The sequence below is a fragment of the Drosophila nasuta genome, chromosome 3 (genome assembly GCF_023558535.2).
Source record: "Drosophila nasuta strain 15112-1781.00 chromosome 3, ASM2355853v1, whole genome shotgun sequence".
Lineage (NCBI taxonomy): Eukaryota > Metazoa > Arthropoda > Insecta > Diptera > Drosophilidae > Drosophila > Drosophila nasuta.
The window spans coordinates 18634285-18654359 of record NC_083457.1 but is presented as its reverse complement, the minus strand read 5'-3'; the positions used below and the strand labels follow the sequence as shown (position 1 = coordinate 18654359).

At 41.2% G+C, this 20075-nt stretch overlaps 6 protein-coding genes across 11 annotated transcripts in view; 2 read left to right on the top strand and 4 right to left on the bottom strand.

Annotated features, from left to right (window-relative positions):
• Positions 1–2266, bottom strand: part of LOC132791137 (BMP-binding endothelial regulator protein) — a 38247-nt gene extending 35981 nt beyond the window's left edge. Inside the window, exon 1 of one of the 2 annotated variants that reach the window (XM_060799947.1) lies at positions 701–2266. The gene's annotated coding sequence lies outside the window, so the exon portion shown is untranslated. The remainder of the gene's footprint in view (positions 1–700) is intronic. The other variant, XM_060799948.1, reaches the window with a different exon arrangement.
• Positions 2267–6596: 4330 nt separating this feature from the next.
• Positions 6597–7799, bottom strand: LOC132789302 (TM2 domain-containing protein CG10795). Its single transcript, XM_060797229.1, has 3 exons — positions 7393–7799; positions 7129–7331; positions 6597–7068 (listed from the first exon to the last, which is right to left on the bottom strand). Exons 1-3 carry the CDS (start codon positions 7650–7652, stop codon positions 6983–6985), a joined length of 549 nt encoding a protein of 182 aa, XP_060653212.1. The 5' UTR covers positions 7653–7799; the 3' UTR covers positions 6597–6982.
• Positions 7800–7898: 99 nt separating this feature from the next.
• Positions 7899–9588, bottom strand: LOC132789301 (selenocysteine-specific elongation factor). The gene is made up of 2 exons (XM_060797228.1): positions 9263–9588; positions 7899–9207 (listed from the first exon to the last, which is right to left on the bottom strand). The coding sequence occupies exons 1-2, from the start codon at positions 9525–9527 to the stop codon at positions 7937–7939; spliced, it is 1536 nt and encodes a 511-aa protein (XP_060653211.1). The 5' UTR covers positions 9528–9588; the 3' UTR covers positions 7899–7936.
• Positions 9589–9887: 299 nt separating this feature from the next.
• On the top strand, positions 9888–12679 carry LOC132789300 (probable peroxisomal acyl-coenzyme A oxidase 1). The gene is made up of 8 exons (XM_060797227.1): positions 9888–10149; positions 10329–10491; positions 10550–10842; positions 10905–11310; positions 11373–11879; positions 11944–12049; positions 12114–12269; positions 12334–12679. Exons 1-8 carry the CDS (start codon positions 10008–10010, stop codon positions 12592–12594), a joined length of 2034 nt encoding a protein of 677 aa, XP_060653210.1. The 5' UTR covers positions 9888–10007; the 3' UTR covers positions 12595–12679.
• Positions 12680–12858: 179 nt separating this feature from the next.
• On the top strand, positions 12859–15959 carry LOC132789299 (probable peroxisomal acyl-coenzyme A oxidase 1). The gene is made up of 8 exons (XM_060797226.1): positions 12859–13081; positions 13400–13562; positions 13618–13910; positions 13966–14371; positions 14429–14935; positions 14988–15093; positions 15157–15312; positions 15376–15959. Exons 1-8 carry the CDS (start codon positions 12940–12942, stop codon positions 15634–15636), a joined length of 2034 nt encoding a protein of 677 aa, XP_060653209.1. The 5' UTR covers positions 12859–12939; the 3' UTR covers positions 15637–15959.
• A 3300-nt stretch (positions 15960–19259) lies between these two features.
• Positions 19260–20075, bottom strand: part of LOC132791427 (syndecan) — a 141411-nt gene continuing 140595 nt past the window's right edge. For all 5 annotated transcript variants that reach the window (XM_060800334.1, XM_060800333.1, XM_060800335.1 and 2 more), the window contains one exon: positions 19260–19792. In XM_060800334.1, the coding sequence (XP_060656317.1) occupies positions 19620–19792 (173 nt within the window). In that variant the 3' untranslated portion in view covers positions 19260–19619. The remainder of the gene's footprint in view (positions 19793–20075) is intronic.

Below are 20075 nucleotides of genomic sequence, written 5' to 3'. Positions count from 1 at the left end.
GCGGTTGAATGGCTTTGAAAGTGACAACGGCCGTAAAACAAACTCTGGATTGTGTCAACTGTAAATTTCCGCCTTATAAATTGTGAGTACAAAATGCTATGCAGATTTCTTAATTGCCGAGCGAATGCGACAGAGTTTTAAGCAAAACATATGTTTGAATAATTTTAGCTGCTTTGATTGCAACTCATTCATTTGACAATTGAATATACACGACGTACATTCATAAATTCTTCAACCGAGCGACAAAGACAAGGGCGAAGCATTGGGGAAGGGGAAGGGGGAGGAAGCGGGGTGCAGAGATAGTCACTTTAGAGAAGCCACAAAACGCAGAGAATTCTTTCTCTCTCTCTGTTTCTCATTCAGTCATTGTGACTCTCATAAAATGTGATAATAGTATTCAAACAATTAAACAATTTTCGCAACATGCTGAAACAACTCAAGAGACAGACAGCAAAAATAGCAGCGAGAGAACGTCAGTGAGGGGGGTGGCAAAGATGGGGAGGGGTGGGGGCATCACTCGGGGTGTACGCGGTAGGCAGATAGCAAAACGTTTATATGTTCTCATTATAATAAAACAAAATCGCGCTCTACACGTACTTATTGTCAGCAGCAACAACAGCGCAACAACAATAACAAAGCAGCAATAACAACAACGAGAAAAAGATTAATTACAAAAGAAAAGTAAAGAGGCAAAGTTTACCCGTAGAATCGAGAGCTTCCAGCTGGCGGCGTGCGGCAGTCGACCGACTCTTTTCAGCACAATTGCAGGAACGTAGACGAGGCGGCGACGGCGACGGCGACGGTGACGATGACGATGAAGGTAAGAGCGTTAGCGACAGCGACAATGGAGACGGTGGGTTGAAATTGGCGGCACAGGCAGAATCGAAAATTAATTATGCTTGACATGTTGCCGGCTCGAAGAGCAGCAACGGGAGAAGGATGCGGTTCGGGGGGAGGTGAAGGTGGCGGTGGCGTTGAGACTGTTGTTGCTGCTGCTGCTGTTGCTGCTGTTGTTCAAGTCGTCGTCTAGTTGTTGTTGTGGCTCTTTCTGTTGCCGATATGAATCGCATTTTCAATTTACTTGTTGTCCACTGTCCACAATTTCGATTTGTTTCTTTTTTTTTTCGACGAAGAAGAATAATAATAATAACAACAGCATCAACACACGACGGCTGTCCAGCGCACGCTTTTCATTTCAATTTCTCTCTCTCTCTCTTTCTTGCTTGTTATTTATTTTCTTTATTTTTTCGGCACATTAATTAATATCATACGATTAATTATAAACGCGCGCGCGCGACTTTGACGTTGCCACGTGCCACAAGCCACAAGCCAACACACAAAACACACACAATGAACTGCTGCTGCCGTTGGGCTTCCGCAGGATGTGTAAAACTACAGATTACGCATACGCCACGTTGTGTGCTCAGCAGTCGGCTTAGCTCAGCATGCTGGCCAGCTGGCTGCCTGCCTGCCTGTCTGTCTGTCGTATTTATTGTCTACAAATTTATTGCTTTAGTTTATTGTTTTTATTCTAATTCAAAATGGAAATGGAAATTGAATTGGAAATTGAAATGCAATTTATGTAAAACGCAACAAAAGGTGCAGCGCATGCAATTGCCAATTGCGCGCCAATTTGTAATACGCTAAATGTTTATTTGCTTTGTTGCTTGCTGCCTTCTGCTTCTGCTTTTGCTTTTGCTTCTGATTTAGCTTCTACTAAGTAAGCACACGTTCTAGATTTCAAATCATAACAGAAACTTGTAAAGCGAACGCGTTCAATCTTTGATAAATATATATACTTATATTATACCAAATATTTGTTTATTTCATATATTAATTAATTTAACACAATCACTTTCGAACACACATTCGCATGCTACAAAGCTGGCGATAACAAATTCTCAACTCAAGCTCAAAACATCGGGGTGTTTTTTTTTTTGGGCGGGGGCAACAACAATTCCCTCTTTATATAGTATTATACTCAAGCTGCGTACTTGTAAAACTTATTGCGTTTTTTTTTTTGTTGTTGTGCTACTCTCGAAAATCTGTCGAGATTTTCTTGCGATCGCAATTTGGAACGATGTTGACGCGCGCGCGTTTTTCCTTCAACTTGCAAGTTTTCCTGGCTGCGCAGGCAGTTTTCTTAGCTCAGCACAGTTCGCGACTCGGCTCGACTCGACTCGGTTCGCTACGATTCGAATAACGAATTTCGATTTCCGAATTCCGAATTCGATTGCTTGCATCAAATTCTCTCTCTCTGACCGTTCGCCGGCGCTGTTGAACGAGAACTGAACGCGAGGCGCACGAATCAACATCGCGGCTAGCGAGCGAGAGAAGCAACTGTGAAACACGAGTGCAGAGTGCAGAGACCCGAATGGAAACGAGTCGTCGCCACCGCCCCGAAGTGTTTGCTCTTCTTGGTGTTGTTACTGTTGTTGTTGTTGTTATTAGCAACAGACGCTGCGGATTGGTTTTTCTTTCGTTTATTATTTTTTTTGGGGGCTCGCACCGTTAAGAAGCGTTCAGTGCTAAGCGGAGCCAACAATTGGTTAGGGGTCAAGTTGAATTGAAGATGCTTAGACCTCTTCTAACTACAACTATTCTAACTGACTATGATTGGAAACTTTGCTGACTCAAATTGCACGACACGATGTGTAACATAATTTTGCAGAAATGCGCGCATTCCACAAAAAAACTGAGTGTGAAATGAACACCTTGTTAAGCAAGTGACAAGTGACACAAACACAGGCTAATAAAATGTTATCTGTTATGAAGTCTAAGGTCTCGATTTTCAAACGCTTCTTAGAACTCAGTGCTGTAAATTAGAATTTTGTCTTGTCAACCGGCATTTTTGAGAGTAATGTGGAATGTCAAGGGAAATACCTCAACTATGTTTAACTGTTATCGCATTCACATTGAGAGCGGCATCTTCCAAAACTCCCTTTAGTACTTCTTATATTTAGAAGCAACCTGATTCTTATATTTAGAAGTAAACTTAACTTGCTGCTCGTATACTTAATGTCTCGGTAGAATTGCCAACGTGTTGACCTAAACAAATTGCTTAGCCATTTAACATACAACACAGCTACATAACATAACATTTGAAATCATGCATTAACTAAATGCTACAGCACAACTTTGAGTTTTTACAGTTAAAATAAATATACAGCAACTAGCACTTAGTCGCACTTGTTCAAAAGCCACAAATCTTTTATGGCATTTGTTTCAAATGCGATAATAACACTTAAGTTGCTAAATTGTTGGCTTAAACGCAAATTAAAGACAACATTTTTGCCTGTTGGGGGCACAGAGAGAGAGATTGGTCGAAGACTGAACGAAGTAAGCAGGTGTTTGCCTGATATAATTTATACTTAGCAAGCCTAAACGCCAAATCAAATTGGCAAGCATTTGACATTTATGCTGAGAGCGCAAAGAGCTGGAAAAGCGAAGGCAACGACGACGGCGACGGCAATCGTAATCAAATGCCATGGAAAATGCAGTCGCAGGGGCAGCAAAAAAAGAGAGATGATTTATGCACTCATTGTATAGGATAGGCATAGACGATAGACGCGATAGACCAGGCCAGGCAAATGGGAAAAACTTGCAGTTATCACGAATATTCGTTGACTTTCAGCAGTTGCCAGCTTGAGCATTTGATGGCAAAGTTGCAGTTGCATTATTTCAGTTTTCAGTTTTCGGTTTTCAGTTTTGCAGTTTTCTGTTGGTTTTCCCAGGCGCACATTTTGTCACAAGACGTTGCCATTATTTATGAGAGTATATGCCGCAGAGAACTCGCAAGGCAAGTACAAAATTTGCAAATGCCGCTGCCTCGCATGCAACACAACCACACCACAATTTGGTTGGTTATTTGGCTGGTTAGTTGCCTGCCTGCTTGGTTGCTCGCTTGGTCATGTGGGAAACCATGACGCAGTCGGCTGGCATATGATTTACTTGGCAAAATTCAATAATTGCACTTCATTAAATACTCGTATGTATTTACTCCTATGCTATCTGCAAACAACTTGAAAAGCAATTTGGCATAAACGTCATTGCCATCGGTCTAAGGACGGGGGGCGTTAAACTGGCCCACAATTTTCCACGCCACTTGAGCGTAATTAGCCGTTGAGCTTCTAAGCTTCATGTAAATATTACGACTCCCCCTTTTTTTTTCTCAAATCGGGGGGCAGTAAGCAAGTAAGTAAGTAGTTTTGTCGCAATTGCTTCTATAGCGAAGCAAAGCAAAGCAAGTTCCATTTCCAAGTCTATATTTAAAACAGTTTGCGCATCGCATCGATGCTATTTTGATATCTGTAAATATTAGCAATTTGCCATTATTTACTGTACTTAACGTTATTGTATGATTCTTAATGTTTGCTTAGCAATTTGTTGTGTCTGCTTACGTTTCATATATTGTTGTATTTTTAGTAGAATCGAAAGATCCACATTCAGCAAATGAAGAAGAAGATGCAAATCCAGGTGAAGCTGTGACCAAATCCATAAACAAATAGGCACAAAACACCCTCACACAACTCACATACATAGTATTCGTGTTGTGTCAACAATTTGTCGCTGTTGTTGACTGGATTTTGGTCTCTGGGCATTTTCCATAAGGTTTCCACGCGCGCAATCCCAAAGAATGCGACATGACTCTTAACGAACAACGAAAACGAAAAAAACAAGCCGATCGAATTTCTAATGGCTCTTAACAAAGTTCATTTGCCTGCACTTGGAAAATAGTAAGCGATACCATCATTAAATTGAAGCAGCACTTGACTTTGCCACATCGTTTCTACTACGAATATTCTCAGACGTAGTACTATACTATGATGCTATATACTATGGATATCTGTCTGCCTGTCAATGTCGAGATCAAAGCGCCAGTTGTTTACACAGGCGGCGAAACTCTCATGCTGTAATTACATAGATGTGAGCGCTGTCAGACAACCACCACCACCAGCAACAACAACAGCAACAACAACTATTGTCTACTATAACTACACGTACTTGGCTATAACAACAGTCTTGTAACTGGCTGACAGCTTGGCTAATTGATACTGGACACACACTCCGAACAGCAGCGCCAACAACACCAGCAGCAGCAGAGAGACAACAACAGACTAGAAAACAAAAGGCAAAAGGGCAGTTTAGTCGCATAATTGTTGGCACAACAAACAAAAGGCCTGCCCCATGGTGCGTATACGCTTTACGCTACAGTTTCTAAGTCGGCCCCACGGTGCGTATACCCTTTTCGTTACAGTTTTGAAGTCCAACGACTCTCAAACTATGCGTTGATTTTGCACACTTGATTTTAGTGCTTTATTATGTTTTTTTTTAACACTTTTCAAAATTAATGGTGCATATACGCTTTGCGTTAGTTTCTCAGTTCAGTTACTCTCAAACTGTACTTAGATTTTGTGCATTATTTGTTTTTTTATTTACCATTTTTCAATTTTAGTGGTGCATCTACGTTTTGCGCTACAGTTTGATAGTTTAGTGGCTCGCAAACTTTGCTTCGATTTTGCTTTATTATCTCTATATATTTTGTTTTTTTTTTTTTTTTAATTTTTAATGGGTGGCCCCATGTTGCGTATACGCTACAGTTTACAATTCAGTGACTCTCAATCTATAATGCGGTTTTGCTTTATTACTTACTTTTATTTTGTATTCAATTCAATTCAGTGACTCTCAAACTATAATGCGGTTTTGCTTTATTACTTACTTTTATTTTGTATTTTAAAACTTATTAATGGGCGGCGCCATACGCTACAGTTTGGTAGTACAATAACTCTAAAACTATACTTTGGGTTTGTTTTCTTTTGCTTTATTACCTACTTTTATTTTGTATTTTACTATTTTTAAATAAGCGATTCCAAGTTTGTGGTTTGACTATCTACAGTTAGATAGTAACTCGCAAACTGTACTTCGATTTTGGTTTTTTTCTTACTTTTATTTTGTGTTTTAAAATTTATTAATGAGCGGCTCTACGGTGCGTATACGCTTTCGCTACAGGTTTACCGTCAAGTGACTCTCAAACTGTGCTTCGATTTTGCATACTTGCGTCGACTTCATTTTTTGGCTTTCTTGTGCTTTATTATTTACTTTTCATTTTGTATTTTGTTAAATTTTAATGGGAATCTGCCTTCATTGAGTGCCTAATTAAAAGGCATTGAATTACACGCGACCTCAACATTGGCCGTCGCAATTAAATCGAACAAGCGACGCATTTTCTGGCTTGTTGTTTCTTCATTTCGTGCTGTGCCATGCTGCAGTTGTAGTTGGTGTTGTTGCCGTTGCTCTCGCTGCTGTTGCCGTTGAGTTGATGTCGATGTCGATGCAACTTTGCTGATTATTTCGGAAATGCCAATCAGATGAAAGGCCCACAGAACGAACAGCAATCTTGCGTTTGCAAGAGCAGTCCCCTTACTCCCCCCGTTCCTTAGCCAAACCCACACCCATTTGTCGTCATCTGTGTTGATTACAGTCTGCAGTCTCTGCTGCAATGACTCAACTCAGCAAGATCAACAAATCCTGACGCACAGCCAACACGTTTGCAGCGTGTTCAGTGCTCGCTGCGATCAAAGTACAAGTTTGCCCAATTATTTTTGGCATTGTGTAGTTTAAAAATTCATCGTTCTATTGGCAACAATTTGATTATGTGCACGTGTATGTCTGTGTCTGTGTGTGTGTGTGTGTGTGTATATACAAGGAGTTCTTTATACACTAGTTAACTTAGTCTCAACCAAATGTACAACAATTCTTTGAACTTATCGGCTAGCTATAGCTAAGTAATTAATATTAATTATAATAGGCCTACACTACATGTTTAACAGTCGTTGCTTTGTGTATAATAAGCTATTGTTTTCCATATGTATGTATATAGCATTGACCTAACGTCTCCATCTAGCATCACTAATTCGCTGGATCGCTGTTTAATTGTTAACCATCGGCATGTCATCATAGTTTTTGCTAGCATGCGATTCTTTCACTGTTGCATGCAATACAGTTGATTGCAATACCTAAATGTTGTGTTGTCACTCCTCACAATATTAATGCCGGCTCCATAGTAAGCTGTTGAATAAAGCAGAACCCAAATAAGAAAATGTAATCGTTATCACTTGCAGTACATACGTATGACATAGGCGGATCCATCGGCGGGTCCCACCACCTGCAACGCTATCAGAATGATGTCAATCAACTGGCCCAGGAACATGCCTCCCAGCGTGCAGAACTTGAGCAGCCCAATGCCCGGATAGCCCAAGTAGAAACGATCCACACCGAACATGCCGAGGAACACCGAGAGTAATAACGTCGTATCCAGGTGGTAGCCATTGCTGCAAGGTAAAGCACAAAGATTAGCATGCAAATATAAGAAAAGGATTATTGAATACTCACGTCCATTTGCAGGGCATCTCGCGTGTGAAGCTCGAGTTGCCCGTTTCCGTGCAATTGATTTCATTGGCAGCAATACACCAGACACGTGCTCGATTCTCCTTGGTACAGCCTCGCAACTGTTGCGTCTTGGGATCTATGTGATTCTTTGCAGGATCTGGGCACAGAAATTGCCCCATCAGCAGATCGTTGCAATTGACGGTAACTGGTTGCGATTCGGCCACATAGAACAGCAGCAGCAGCGGCACAGCACACCTGAGCATTTGTGATTGTGGTGTTTTTGGTGCTTCGCGTTGTTAATTGCAGATTCTTTTCGGCAGCTTATTGTTTTTCGCAATTTATCTTAATTTGTAACATTTAGAATGTACTTTGTTTTGTTTTGCATGCGGTCTTCCTCTTTCGTTTTTACACTGTGCCACAGTCTTTGTGGTGGCAGGTCGATAACAGTGTTGGCTAACAGCAGAAATGATGAGTGTGACGGGCAAGTCCAATAGGTGGCGCTGCAGACGAACCGCGTATAAAAAAAACATTTGAAAAACCAAAGTTGTCATTGTATGAAACCGGCTTGTTTATTAAAAACATATTTTTTGTATTCCAACAACACTTCGACTTCCTTGGCACGCTCTGACTTAAGCAGCTCAAGCGTTGCAGTATTTAAGCCGCTGTCAAAGGCAATACACACTTTGGAGGTCTGTCCAAAAGTGCGTGCAATGCAACCGATTTCTCCAGTTGAAAGTCTCACAGATTTCCCAATGAATAACTCACGCTTGGAATCTTTCTGAAAGAGATTCTGCACAATAATTTCGTTTGCATTGGCCACACGTTGCACACTGCCCTGTTTTTGCTTGCGCTTGAAGATGCGCAATTGAGGCAACAGCTCTTTAACATAATTCACACTCGCAGTTTGCCAGGCGATGCGTCCCCAGAAGGCCAATCTACAACTGTTGCTGTGGACATCCATGTCCAGCTTGGAGGCTATCAAAGTGGTACCGAGTGTGGTAAGCACTGGCGTTTCAAACTGTAGCAAACCAAAAATGCTGTCCGCTAGTTGCAGCTGCTCAACAAACTCATATTCCTGGCCTGGATCAAACTCTGAAGATGCATTTCGAAAGAGCGTTAGATTCGCCATGACGGTGTCGTGTCCCACGCTGATGTGCAGCTTGTTTCCCGATCTAATTGCCTGTTTGTAATGAGGAATCAAGTGGAGCTTCACACAAACTGCGTAGATGGGTTTCAAGTAACCAGGTTGAGCGATGATTCCCCTCTCCATTGACTTCGCATTGAACTGCGTGACACACAGGCCAATACGATCTCCTGGCCCAGCACATTCTACTGGCTGTCGGAATCTCTGGATGGATTTGACTTTGCGTTTCTCGCCAAGCAGCGGCAACTCCACTTGATCATTGACTGCAACGCGTCCCTGAAGCAATGTCCCAGTACAAACGGTGCCCTGACCCTTGATGGCAAAACAATGGTCCACATATATCAAGAGTGGCGCATCCAGTTGCCTCTGTGGTTCATAGTAAGCATTCACCAAACCATCACGCAGCTCATCTATATGCAACCCTTGCAAAGCGGACACACAGTAAATGGGAACTTGATCCCCAAATCTTGTGGTCGCCAAAGTCTTTCGCAACCTCCCGCACAGCTTTTCCAGTTTGGCTTCTCGCTGGTTCGCAGGCAGTGAATCGATTTTGTTAATCACCAGCAGCAACTTCTTGTCCAATAATTCGCCAATGAGCAAACATTCTGCAGTCTGTGTTTGCATTCCCTTCTGGGCATCCACCACGAGAAGCATCAGGTCGATGATCTGAGCACCTGTTGATAGAGTCTTTAAATAACATTGAAGTTTGGTGTTTTATTCTGTGTTTACCTCCAATGATGGTGCGTATAAGACTGGCATGGCCAGGACAGTCTACAAAAGTGAGTTGCAGCTGTTTGCCTTCCAGTGTTGAGTCCAAAACAAGTGCGCTGAAGCCCAAGTCGAGTGTTATTCCCCGTTCCACAGACTGCGGGTTCTTGTCGAAGGCTGCGGTGCTTGATATTGAACTGAGAGCACGAGCCAAAGTTGTTTTACCGCTGTCCACATGACCCAGCAGCCCAACATTAAAATTGGTTATCATTTGCGCTGTTTGCATCCCAACTAGAGATTTTAGTTTGTTATCAATGCGTTGTTTCCATCTGAAGTAGAGATGGTACAAGATCGATAGCAAAAAAGATGTTTGAAAAATATTCGATTTTTCGCGGCAAATCGATATAAAATCGAAATAGTTTCCTGCTCTACACTTATCGCAACATAAACAGCTGTAAGTTGTTTTGCAGATATGAGTGCCAATAATCTTCACATAAAGATTGTAAACAAGCACAAGCGCAGTTGACAAATACAAACGCATTCTATGCTTTATTATGGTAAAGCTTTTTTCCGCTTAAACTTTGAATATTGTATTGAACTCTTTCGTCTGCTTATCAAGCAATGGAAGAGAGAACTGTTAGAGAGTCCAAAGTGTTTTTGCACAACTTCTTTTTAATGGGATCTCTGTGTTGTGGTCGCTTCAGTCGTGAGCGGCAACAGGTGGCGAGTGGTCGCATCTAAAGCAAACGGTTAACTTCAATCCAATATGGCGGCGTCAAAGAGCATTATTCCCAGCACCGTAAATCCCGATCTGCAGAAGGAACGTGATGCAGCCAGCTTCAACAGCGAGGAGTTCGCCGCTTGGTGGGCGGGAGGAGCCGAATCACTGAAGTTCAAGCGGAGTATCAGTAAGTGCAAGTTTACATATGTACATTTAAATGATTAAACCGTTATCTTGGAAATGCGAGCAAAGGTGAACGCAAATCTCTACAACATAATAAATAAATGAATGAGAACATACGAATACGTGATTAGATTGATGTTGCTAATCATGATGATTTTGCATTTTCTTTTTTGCCTCCCGCAGAGGAATACATGTACAAGGAATTTGATAAGGATGCTTTTATCCACTTGCAATACATGTCACATGAAGAAGTGAGCGAGTTTGCCATTAAAAACAGTATTGCGGTGGCTAAAAAGTTGCGCCAATTGCAAGCAGAGCGCAATCCAGGTGGAGACGATTACTGGCCGTGAGTAGCAAACTTCTCCTCTCTTTATCAACTCTCTTAAATTGTCTTTCTGAAATAGCACGCTCTTTGAGGCGCCCGAGTTGTGGGGCGTTCATCTGGCGGGAAATCCCTTTGGAGTCATGTATGTGATGGTTGTGCGTGCTCTTAAGTCGCAATGCACTCCGCAGCAATGGGAGGAGTTTGGCAAGCGTGTGGAACGCTTCGAGGTGTGTGCCACCTACGCTCAGACGGAGCTGGGACATGGCACCTACTTGCGTGGCCTGGAGACACGCGCTGACTACGATCGCGCTACGGATGAGTTTGTGCTCAATACACCCAAGATTTCGTCCTACAAATTTTGGCCTGGTGGCTGTAAGTAGCTATTGTATAAAGTATGCACTTTGTTAATCTCTCTTTTCTCTCCTGTCTTGCAGTGGGACACGCCTCCAACTATTGCGTGGTCATGGCACAGCTGTATATCGACAACCAGTACAAGGGACCGCACATGTTCTTCGTCCAGGTGCGTGAGGAGGGAAGCCACGAGCCGCGTCCCGGCGTCCACATTGGCGACATTGGCCGAAAGCTGGGTTTTGTGGGTGTGAACAACGGTTTCCTAGGTCTCAAAAATGTGCGCATCGCACGCACTCGCATGCTAATGAAGCACGCCCAGGTGCACAGCGATGGCACCTATGTTAAGAGTCCGGCCGATGTGCTTACCTACTTTGCCATGGTCAGCACACGCTGCATCATTGCCCGCAACTGTGCTCTGAGTCTTGCCATTGCATCCACCATTTCCACCCGCTATTCCGCCGTGCGTCGTCAGAGTCCCATTAATCCCAAGTACTTCATTTCAAACTGATCTTCATAGCAAATCTTCTAATACATTTAATTTGCCTTTGCAGAGAACCCGAGCCACAGATCATTGATCATGTCACACAGCAGCTGAAGCTCTTCCCTGAGATTGCTGCCGGTGTCGCCTTCCGTCTGGCCTCCGATTATCTGTGGGACTTGTTCAATGTGACGAGCAGCGGCATTGAGCAGGGCAAGTATGAGAATTTGCCTGAGCTGCATTCCCTCTCCTGCGCCTTGAAGGTACTCTGCTCCAGCGATGCCACAGCTGGCGTTGAGCGATTGCGTTTGGCTTGCGGTGGTCATGGCTATCTTGCCTCCACCAATCTGGCCAATATCTACGTCAACATAACAGCTGCCTGCACCTATGAGGGCGAGAACACGGTCCTTCTGCTGCAGATTGGACGCTATCTGATGAAGTCCTGGCGTGCTGCACTCGGCGGTGCTACATTAGCACCTACTGTGAAATACTTGGCGGACGTCCAACAGAATCCCGAGTTTGGCGAATGGACTGGCAACTGGGAGAATCTAGTGAAAGCGATGCAGTTTGCAGCTGCCAAGTGAGTGTAGCAAGAGATTCTTTAAAGAAAGCGGTGTTAATTAACTTTCTTTTCCGTTCGACAGGAAAACACAGCTGGCCTTCAACAGTCTGGCCAACCGAGTGGCCAATGGCGTGTCCGAGGAAGCGGCTGCCAACCAAACGGGCATTGAACTCACCCAGGCGGCAGAGGTAAACCTTTGAACTGCTTTTGAGTGGGTTTTTTTGTTAATGCTAAATTGTTTTTGTAAAATAGCTCCATGGTCGCGCTTTTCTGTTCCACTCGTTCCTCAATGAGATTACCGGTCCCAAGTCCAAGAAGCGCTCATCGGCATTGAATCGTGTGTTGGAGCAGCTTTTGGAACTTTACCTCGTCAACGAAACCCTCAAGAACCTGAGCAGTATTCTTCGGGTAAGTCACCTTTACTATTTCCTCTTTTATTAGCAAATTCATGAATTTGAATTTCGCTTGGCAGTTTATCAACTTGACGGACAGCGATTTGAGCAAACTGCAATCGCGACTGGAGACGGCCTTGAGTAAAATACGTCCCGATGCAGTGGCTATTGTGGATGGCTTCGATTTCAGCGATCGCCAATTGAACTCCACAATTGGTTCCTTTGATGGCAATGCATATGAACGAATTTTCGATGCCACTCTAAAGTCGCCAATGAACCAGAAATCGGTGCCAAAGAGCTTCCACGAACATTTGGGGCCATTTATGAAGTCCAACATGTAATATTTTATTCTGTTTTTGTATATATTTTTATTTTATTTGTTACAAATATTATCTTTTTAAACTGCCTTGGTTGTTATTGGTCTTTAACGATTTGTAAACAATAATATTATTTGTTTTCATTTGCGTACTTTTTGTTTTGCTCTTTCTTAAGCTCACGCTCTTTTTTTGTGGCGCTCTCAGTATGCGCAGTAGGCTAAAGCTTTTGAGCTTTGCGCACTTTGTACCCAAAGCTTTTTCTTCGTGTGCGCTCACTGCGTTAAATGCTCAGTCAGTGAATATTGCTCTGAGCGGCAACTTGTTTTAGGCTTTCACTTAAAAAGAAATTCTTGTTTTTCCACCAACAATATGTCGCACATTCAAAATATAATTCCTACAACTGTGAACCCTGATCTGCAAAAGGAGCGATCAGCGGCAACCTTTGATGTAGAAGAGCTTGCAGTGTGGTTTCAACGCAGTGCGGAGAAACTTAAAACAAAACGTGAAGTAGGCAAGTGCATGTGTCTTGGTCTCTTTCCCTCTTTCTCCCTTCACGGAGAACTTTGTTTGATAAGAAAGTGCAAGCTACAATCAATATGATCAGCTGTTCTTTAGAATGCCGGCAAAGTCCAGCAGATAATGTTTTGACGGCTGATTATTCGTGTAAGACTGTGATAAAAGGCAATTAATTGGGGGGTTTTTTATGTGTCTTAATTTGTAGTTGACCCTTATCAGTTTCGATTCTTCTTTAGCTAATAGATCCAAAGGCCAGATCAAATACAACTTTGTATGAACAGATAATAACAATGTATATTCTTTATCTTTTTAGAGCGCGTAGTCTTTGCTAACTTGGAAGATGGTTATGGCCTGAACCATGAATACATGTCCCATGAGGATCTCTACAATTCCTCAGTGAAGAAGGTGGCTGAAGCAGCGCCCAAATTGAAAGCTCTGCAGAAGAAATTGAATCCCGGTGGCAAGGACATTTGGCCGTAAGTAATTTATATTATTCATAGACCTGAAATGACTAACTGGAATCTTTTGCAGTGGAGGATTGATCTCTGAGATCGGCAATGGCTTGTTTCCAGCCAACCACCCGCTTGCCACGCACACCTCAATGTTTGTGGACGTGATCAATGGTCAGGGCACTCCCGAACAGGTGGCCAAGTGGGGTCCACTTGCGGAGAACTGCAACATTATTGGCACCTATGCTCAGACTGAATTGGCTCATGGCACCAATGTCCGGGGCATTGAGACGCGAGCTGATTACGACATCAGAGCTGGGGAATTTGTCCTGAATACCCCCAACTTGGAGGCCTACAAGTGGTGGCCAGGTGGCTGTAAGTGACACCAAGTTTGCATCCGAATGAACTTTGCTAACAAATCCCTTTTTAGTGGGTCACACGGCCAATCATGCCATGGTGGTGGCTCAGCTCTACATCTCTGGCAAGCACAAGGGAGTACAGATGTTCATTGTGCCACTGCGTCATCCGGAAACACATTTGCCACTGCCGGGCATCGATGTGGGTGAGATTGGAAAGAAGCTGGGCATGGCCTCGGTCAATCAGGGCTTCTTGGGACTGAAGAATGTGCGTATTCCACGAGAGAACATGCTGATGAAGTTCGCCAAAGTGGATCGCGATGGCAAATTTACAGCCAGTCCCGTTTCCAGAGTCAACTACTTGACCATGGTCTACACACGTTGCCTGATTGTCGAGTTAAATACTCAGCTGCTGTTGGGGGCGGCAACCATCGCAACTCGTTACTCGGCTGTGCGTCGCCAGAGTCCCATTGAGCCGAAGTAAGTAATCGAATAGTTCACTCTGTTCAAGTATTAAAAAGTATTTTCGTTTAACAGCGGTCCTGAGCCACAGATCATTGATCACGTGACGCAGCGCCTAAAGCTCTTCCCGGAGATTGCCACAGGCATCGCCTATCACCAGGCAGCGGAGTACATGTGGGAGCTCTACGATCAGACGGTGTTGGATGCCAATAATGGCAAATTCGATCGGTTGCCCGATATGCATGTTCTGTCCTGCGCCCTTAAGGTGCTCTGCTCCACCGATGGTTGTGCTGGCATTGAGCGTCTACGTCTCTCCACTGGCGGACATGGCTATCACATTGCTGCCAACCTTAGCAACATGTATGGCAATGCGGTGGCCTCGTATACTTACGAGGGTGAGAATACGGTGCTGCTACTGCAGATTGGACGTGCTCTAGTCAAAACCTGGAACAACTATACCCAAGGTAAAGGAGTGTCTTCATCCTATGCCTACTTTGAGCCTTCAATGAGCCTGAAGGAGTTTCCCAAGTGGGACAACTCTTGGCAGTGCATCGTCAAGGCGCTGCAGTACACGGCAACACAGTAAGTGCCACTTTACTTGTTGCAGATGGTTATTAAAACTTCGAACTTGCAGCAAGACGCGTATCGCCTTTGAGAATCTGTCGGAGCGCATCGCTGCTGGACAGTCCCAGGGACAGGCAGCCAACAACACTGGCATTGAGCTGACGCGTGCTGCCGAGGTGAGAACTCTCTCTCGATGTCAATTTCATCATCTGAAATATCATTTGTCCTCTATTCCTTAGCTCCATGGTCGCCAGTTTGTGTGCCAAACGTTTGTCAAACAAATTACCGGACCCAAGGCCCAAAAACGCTCCAAGGCACTGAACGAAGTCCTGGAAAATGTGCTGGAAATGTTCCTAGTGCAGACTGTGCTCAACAATTTGAGCGACATACTGAGAGTAAGTTACGCACCAAGCCACATCTTGCTGTCAGCTAAGGTTTAATTTATAATCCACTTGTAGTTTATAAACTTGACCGATGCGGATCTGAGATCACTGCAAAAACGCTTGGAGCAATCGCTGGAGAAATTCCGACCAAATGCCGTCGTATTTTGTGATGGCTTCGACTTTCACGATCGTGTTCTCAACTCCGTCTTGGGCAGCTATGATGGCAATATTTATCCACGACTTTTCGATGCGGCCAAGCGCAGCACCATGAACCAGAAGCACGTTCAAAAGTCATTTGAAACGCATTTGAAACCCCTGATGAAGTCAAATTTATAAATCGCGCAATTGCGTATACTTAAGTTCTACTTGGTTGTGTTGTCTAATAAAAATGCATTTATCGGAAAAGGTATATGAAGAAATTTTACATCAATGCTAGCAATAATTAATGCATTGAGAACTAGCCATCGAATACCTTCATCCTTCATAAATCCCACACTCTATTCTTCGGAAACGGTATATGAAGAAATTTTGCTTCAATGCTAGCAATAATTAACGTATTGATAACCAGCTTCCAAATACTTGTCTTGACTTCTTTCTTCATAAATACTACACTCCATTCTTATTATCATTGATCTACTCTTATTGGCTTTATCGGAAATAAAAAATGATTAGAAAACTAGCCTCCAAATACTTGTCTTGCATTCTTCTTTTATAAATTAGACACTCTATTCTTATTATCATTAATCTATTTTTATTGTCTTTAGCGGGAGAGAAACAGGACGTCATTTTACTTCAGTCCTAGCAATAAATGCATAGAGAAGTAGCCTATAAATGCTGGTCTTGCATTCATCCTTCAGAAATTCAACTGTTAGCACCGGATCCGTACCTTTGTGTGCCGTACTTCGAGCAGTCCACTACTCGAAAACAACAAATTGTAGTTGGTTAGATATAGTCTTTCTTTCGTTAAATTTCATAAATTTCATGTTTCATACTTTTTACTTGCATTCGTACAGTCTAAGCTTCAGTGGGACGTGAACTGACGCTCTATAAAACTCCAAGGCTGATGTTTGCTTCAATAAACATCATTTAGCCAAGATTCAATTCAGCTTTCAAGGAAAGTCTCATGCGGTAAGGCAGGGCGTCTCGAAAAGTGATCAGTGCAGGAAATGTAACGAGTCCGAAGTTAAGGAAACAATGCAGCATCTTCTCTATGCATGTCCAGTCATATCCCGACTCCGTCTGAAAACCTTGAATCGCTGTGACCAAACGATCTTCACGACTGCTACCCAGGATGTTCTAAGACGCAGCCAACTTACTTGATTTTATATAGTAAACAATAATTTACAGAATAAATGAAAGAATATATTTTATGTTAAAACTAAAATCCTGCGTTTAAATAAATTCAATACTTCTTTTAGTTTGGCCAGTATACTAACTCAAAGTTGTCATTTGGTGGTGGTTGAAATTAGCTGTGATCCACTGTACCATAACCGATACAGCTACGGACCTCCACTGATCTCCGTCCCTCTTATGGGCAGCCGGTTCTACCTAATCCTAAACCTACTTACATGCGTGCTCTGCACACACATTCAAATCGCTATTACATTTATACACAATTATTTTTCTTTAGTTTTGTTCACTTACAAATTCAAAGTAAATCACGCTACCGAAAGCAGCTCATAACGGTGAAATTCCCATTCATAAAAGGGAATCGTCGATTAGAAGCACCCAGTAGGAAATGTACAAGCAGAACCCCAGTAGAAAATTTAGTTCGCTCGCATATATCCACAGTGTGATTGTCTGATCAACACTCCATTCACATTAAGTATACGCCACTCGGTTTGTTGAAATTAGTTTTATACCGTTTTTATTTAGCAAATCAAAACCAATTTCTCAGTACATTCAGCGCATTTAAAAAACTAACAAACTAAATGCTTACATAATAGCAATAAAAAAAACGCATTATGTAAACTTTTGAAAAAATAAAATAAAATAAACAGATCGTACTCGATTGAGAGAGAATCAAACGTAGTACATTTACAATTATAAAAATTTGCAGTTGCGTTTTTTACAGTGTAGAAAAGGTTGTATGTATTTGTTGCATTCAGAATGTTATTGTGTGTGTTTATGTGTGTGTGTGTGTGTGAGTTGAAATTGTTTATGACTTTTCGAAAAATTTCCTTTAAACATTTCTATGCGGTTGCTTTTCTAGTTGTTGTTGTTCTTGATCATTTTGTTGTTGTTGTAGTAGTTGTATTTATGTCATGTATATATATATTTTTAATTATTATTAATCATATATGCATTATACATCATAATTACACACACACATTTTTCTTTTAGTTTTTGCTTAATTGTATGCTATTTTTATTTGTATTGTTATTATTATTATTATAATTATTATTACTCGTAGTATTATTATTTAACTTTTCTTTTCATAATGAAAATATGGCATATGAGCGTTAAAATTGAAATTGTTGTGTTGTTGTTTGGGTTTTTGTTTTTGTTTTTGTTCATGCTTTTTGACTAACAGTTAAACAAATATATTGCGGCTAATTAATTGTTCATAATGTGATTCTGTGTGTCATCTCAAGGAATTTATAATAACGTTAAGAGGGAGGGATTGCTTGTTGTAAACTTAACAATAATAAACTTTTACTATTGCGTGTAAATATTGGTTTTTTTTTCGTATTGCTTGTAAAAAGTTAAACAATTGCCAGAGACAGTGAGAAAGAATTAGATATAGATAGATAGTGAAAATTGGAACGTAAAGCTAAATAAATGCACAATTCATGCGTTGTTTTTGTTTTTTTTTTGATTTTGATTCTTAGCCATGGAAGAGGAAGTAGTTAAGAAATTCAGCGCATCGCATCGATAATTGCCATAAAGAATTTGAGCTGCCGAAACTTAATCAAAAATTATAATTATACAAATTGCTTTTCACTAAATCATTTCATACCACTTTGTAATAAATATTTTTCATTTGTTTTTCGTTTTTTTTAGAAAATAGTAGAAATTTGTGTGGTTTTTCCTCAGTTTTCAGTTGGTTTCAGTTTTCAATTGATTTTCACAATATTTCTTTACTTTTTTGCTTTGTTTTGTTTTGTTTTGCCAGAAAAATGTTTATACGCTTGTTTTTCGTTTCCGTTTTTTCGTTTTGGTTTTTTGTTCATATATTTTTTGTTTTTTGCTTTTTTGTTTTGTTTTAGGAATTACACTAATAATTACATAGTTATGCTTATGTATAATATAAACTTAAAAACATTTATGCATCAATTTCAATTGTTTAATGTGCCACACAGAGTTTCAGTTAACTTGGGCTTGTTTTCTTTCTATTTTTTTTTTTTTGTTTTGTGGTAATTCGAATTTGTTTAAATTAACATTTTTGTGTGGTTTACAGATTGGCGAATGTAATTATTTGTTTTTATCATTTTTCTTTCTTGTTTTTATTTTGCATTTAGTAATTTAAACTGACATCCAATTATGTAATTGTGTTGTGTATAGTGTTCTTCTGTATTGTATTGTGTATTATTCAGCTAACATATATTATTAATAATAATATTCATTCAATTTGCACGAAAAGTTATCGATTGATACAAATAACTATGCGTTTACATCTATGTGTGTGTGTGTGTGGATGGTTTTTAGGTGTGTGTGTGTGTGTGTGTATATATATTTTATTATTCTTTTTGTTTTTCGCTACATAATTAATTTGCTTAATTTGCCCGCCCTTATATTGGTTTTTACTATTTATATATATAATTTTATTTTATATATTAAATTTCGCATGATTTACTTTGCTTTCATATTTGATATTTTGTTTGTTTTTTCATTTTGTTTGTTTTGTATTACACAATTTACTTAAAACTTACTTAATTAGAAAAGTTTGCACACACAGACACACGTGTGTGTGTGCCGCATTTGACTTACAGGTAAGTTTGAAAATTTGTTTTTCTTCATTGTTTTTGTTTTTGTTTTTTTTTTTTGTTTTTTGTTTGTTTACCCCTTGCGAAAAATTGTGTGATCTTCAGAGTGGTTGCTTCTGATGTTGTTGTTGTTGTTAATGTTTGTAGCTTTCCATCCAGTTGTTAGTTTTCAATTTGTTAATGTTATTCTCCTTCATGTTGTTGTTATTATCACGCAGTGTATTGAGCCGAGCTTTTGTTTGTTAACCAAATTCAAATGCACGCGTTAACCTTAAGTTGTCAAGTGTTGTCGTCATGACTCCGCTCCTCGGTTCCTCCTCCTCCTGCTGCTGCTGCTGCCTACTCGCACTCCAGCTCTCGATCAGCTTAATACCTGCGCGCTGTGCCATTATCTCAGGCGTAGAACTCACGATTATTCGCATTTTTCGCATAGGAGTTGTTGGCGGGCGAACGCTTTGGCTCGTCCAGCGCATAGGAACCTTCATCCTTTTTCCGCATGCGATAGACAATGAACATGACCACAAGTATGGCACACAGTAGGCCAACAACGGCGCCTCCAATGACAGCTGCAATGAAGATAATTATGAAATTAAATACAGAAATGTACAGAGTCGGATACCAGCATAGCTTGCAAATAACTGTTGATCGTTTTTTTCCTTACGCTTTGATTGAGATAGCAACTGAAAAGAAGGGTGCACTCTTGTTCTCTCTCTCTGAACAGAAGAGTTCGTTTCTTTTCTGTTGAACGTTTTTTTCCTTACGCTCCGCTTGAGAGAACAACCGAACAAAAAGTGCCCTCTCGTTCTGTCTCTGAGCAGCAGACTTCGTTTCTTTTCGTTTCGGATTTCT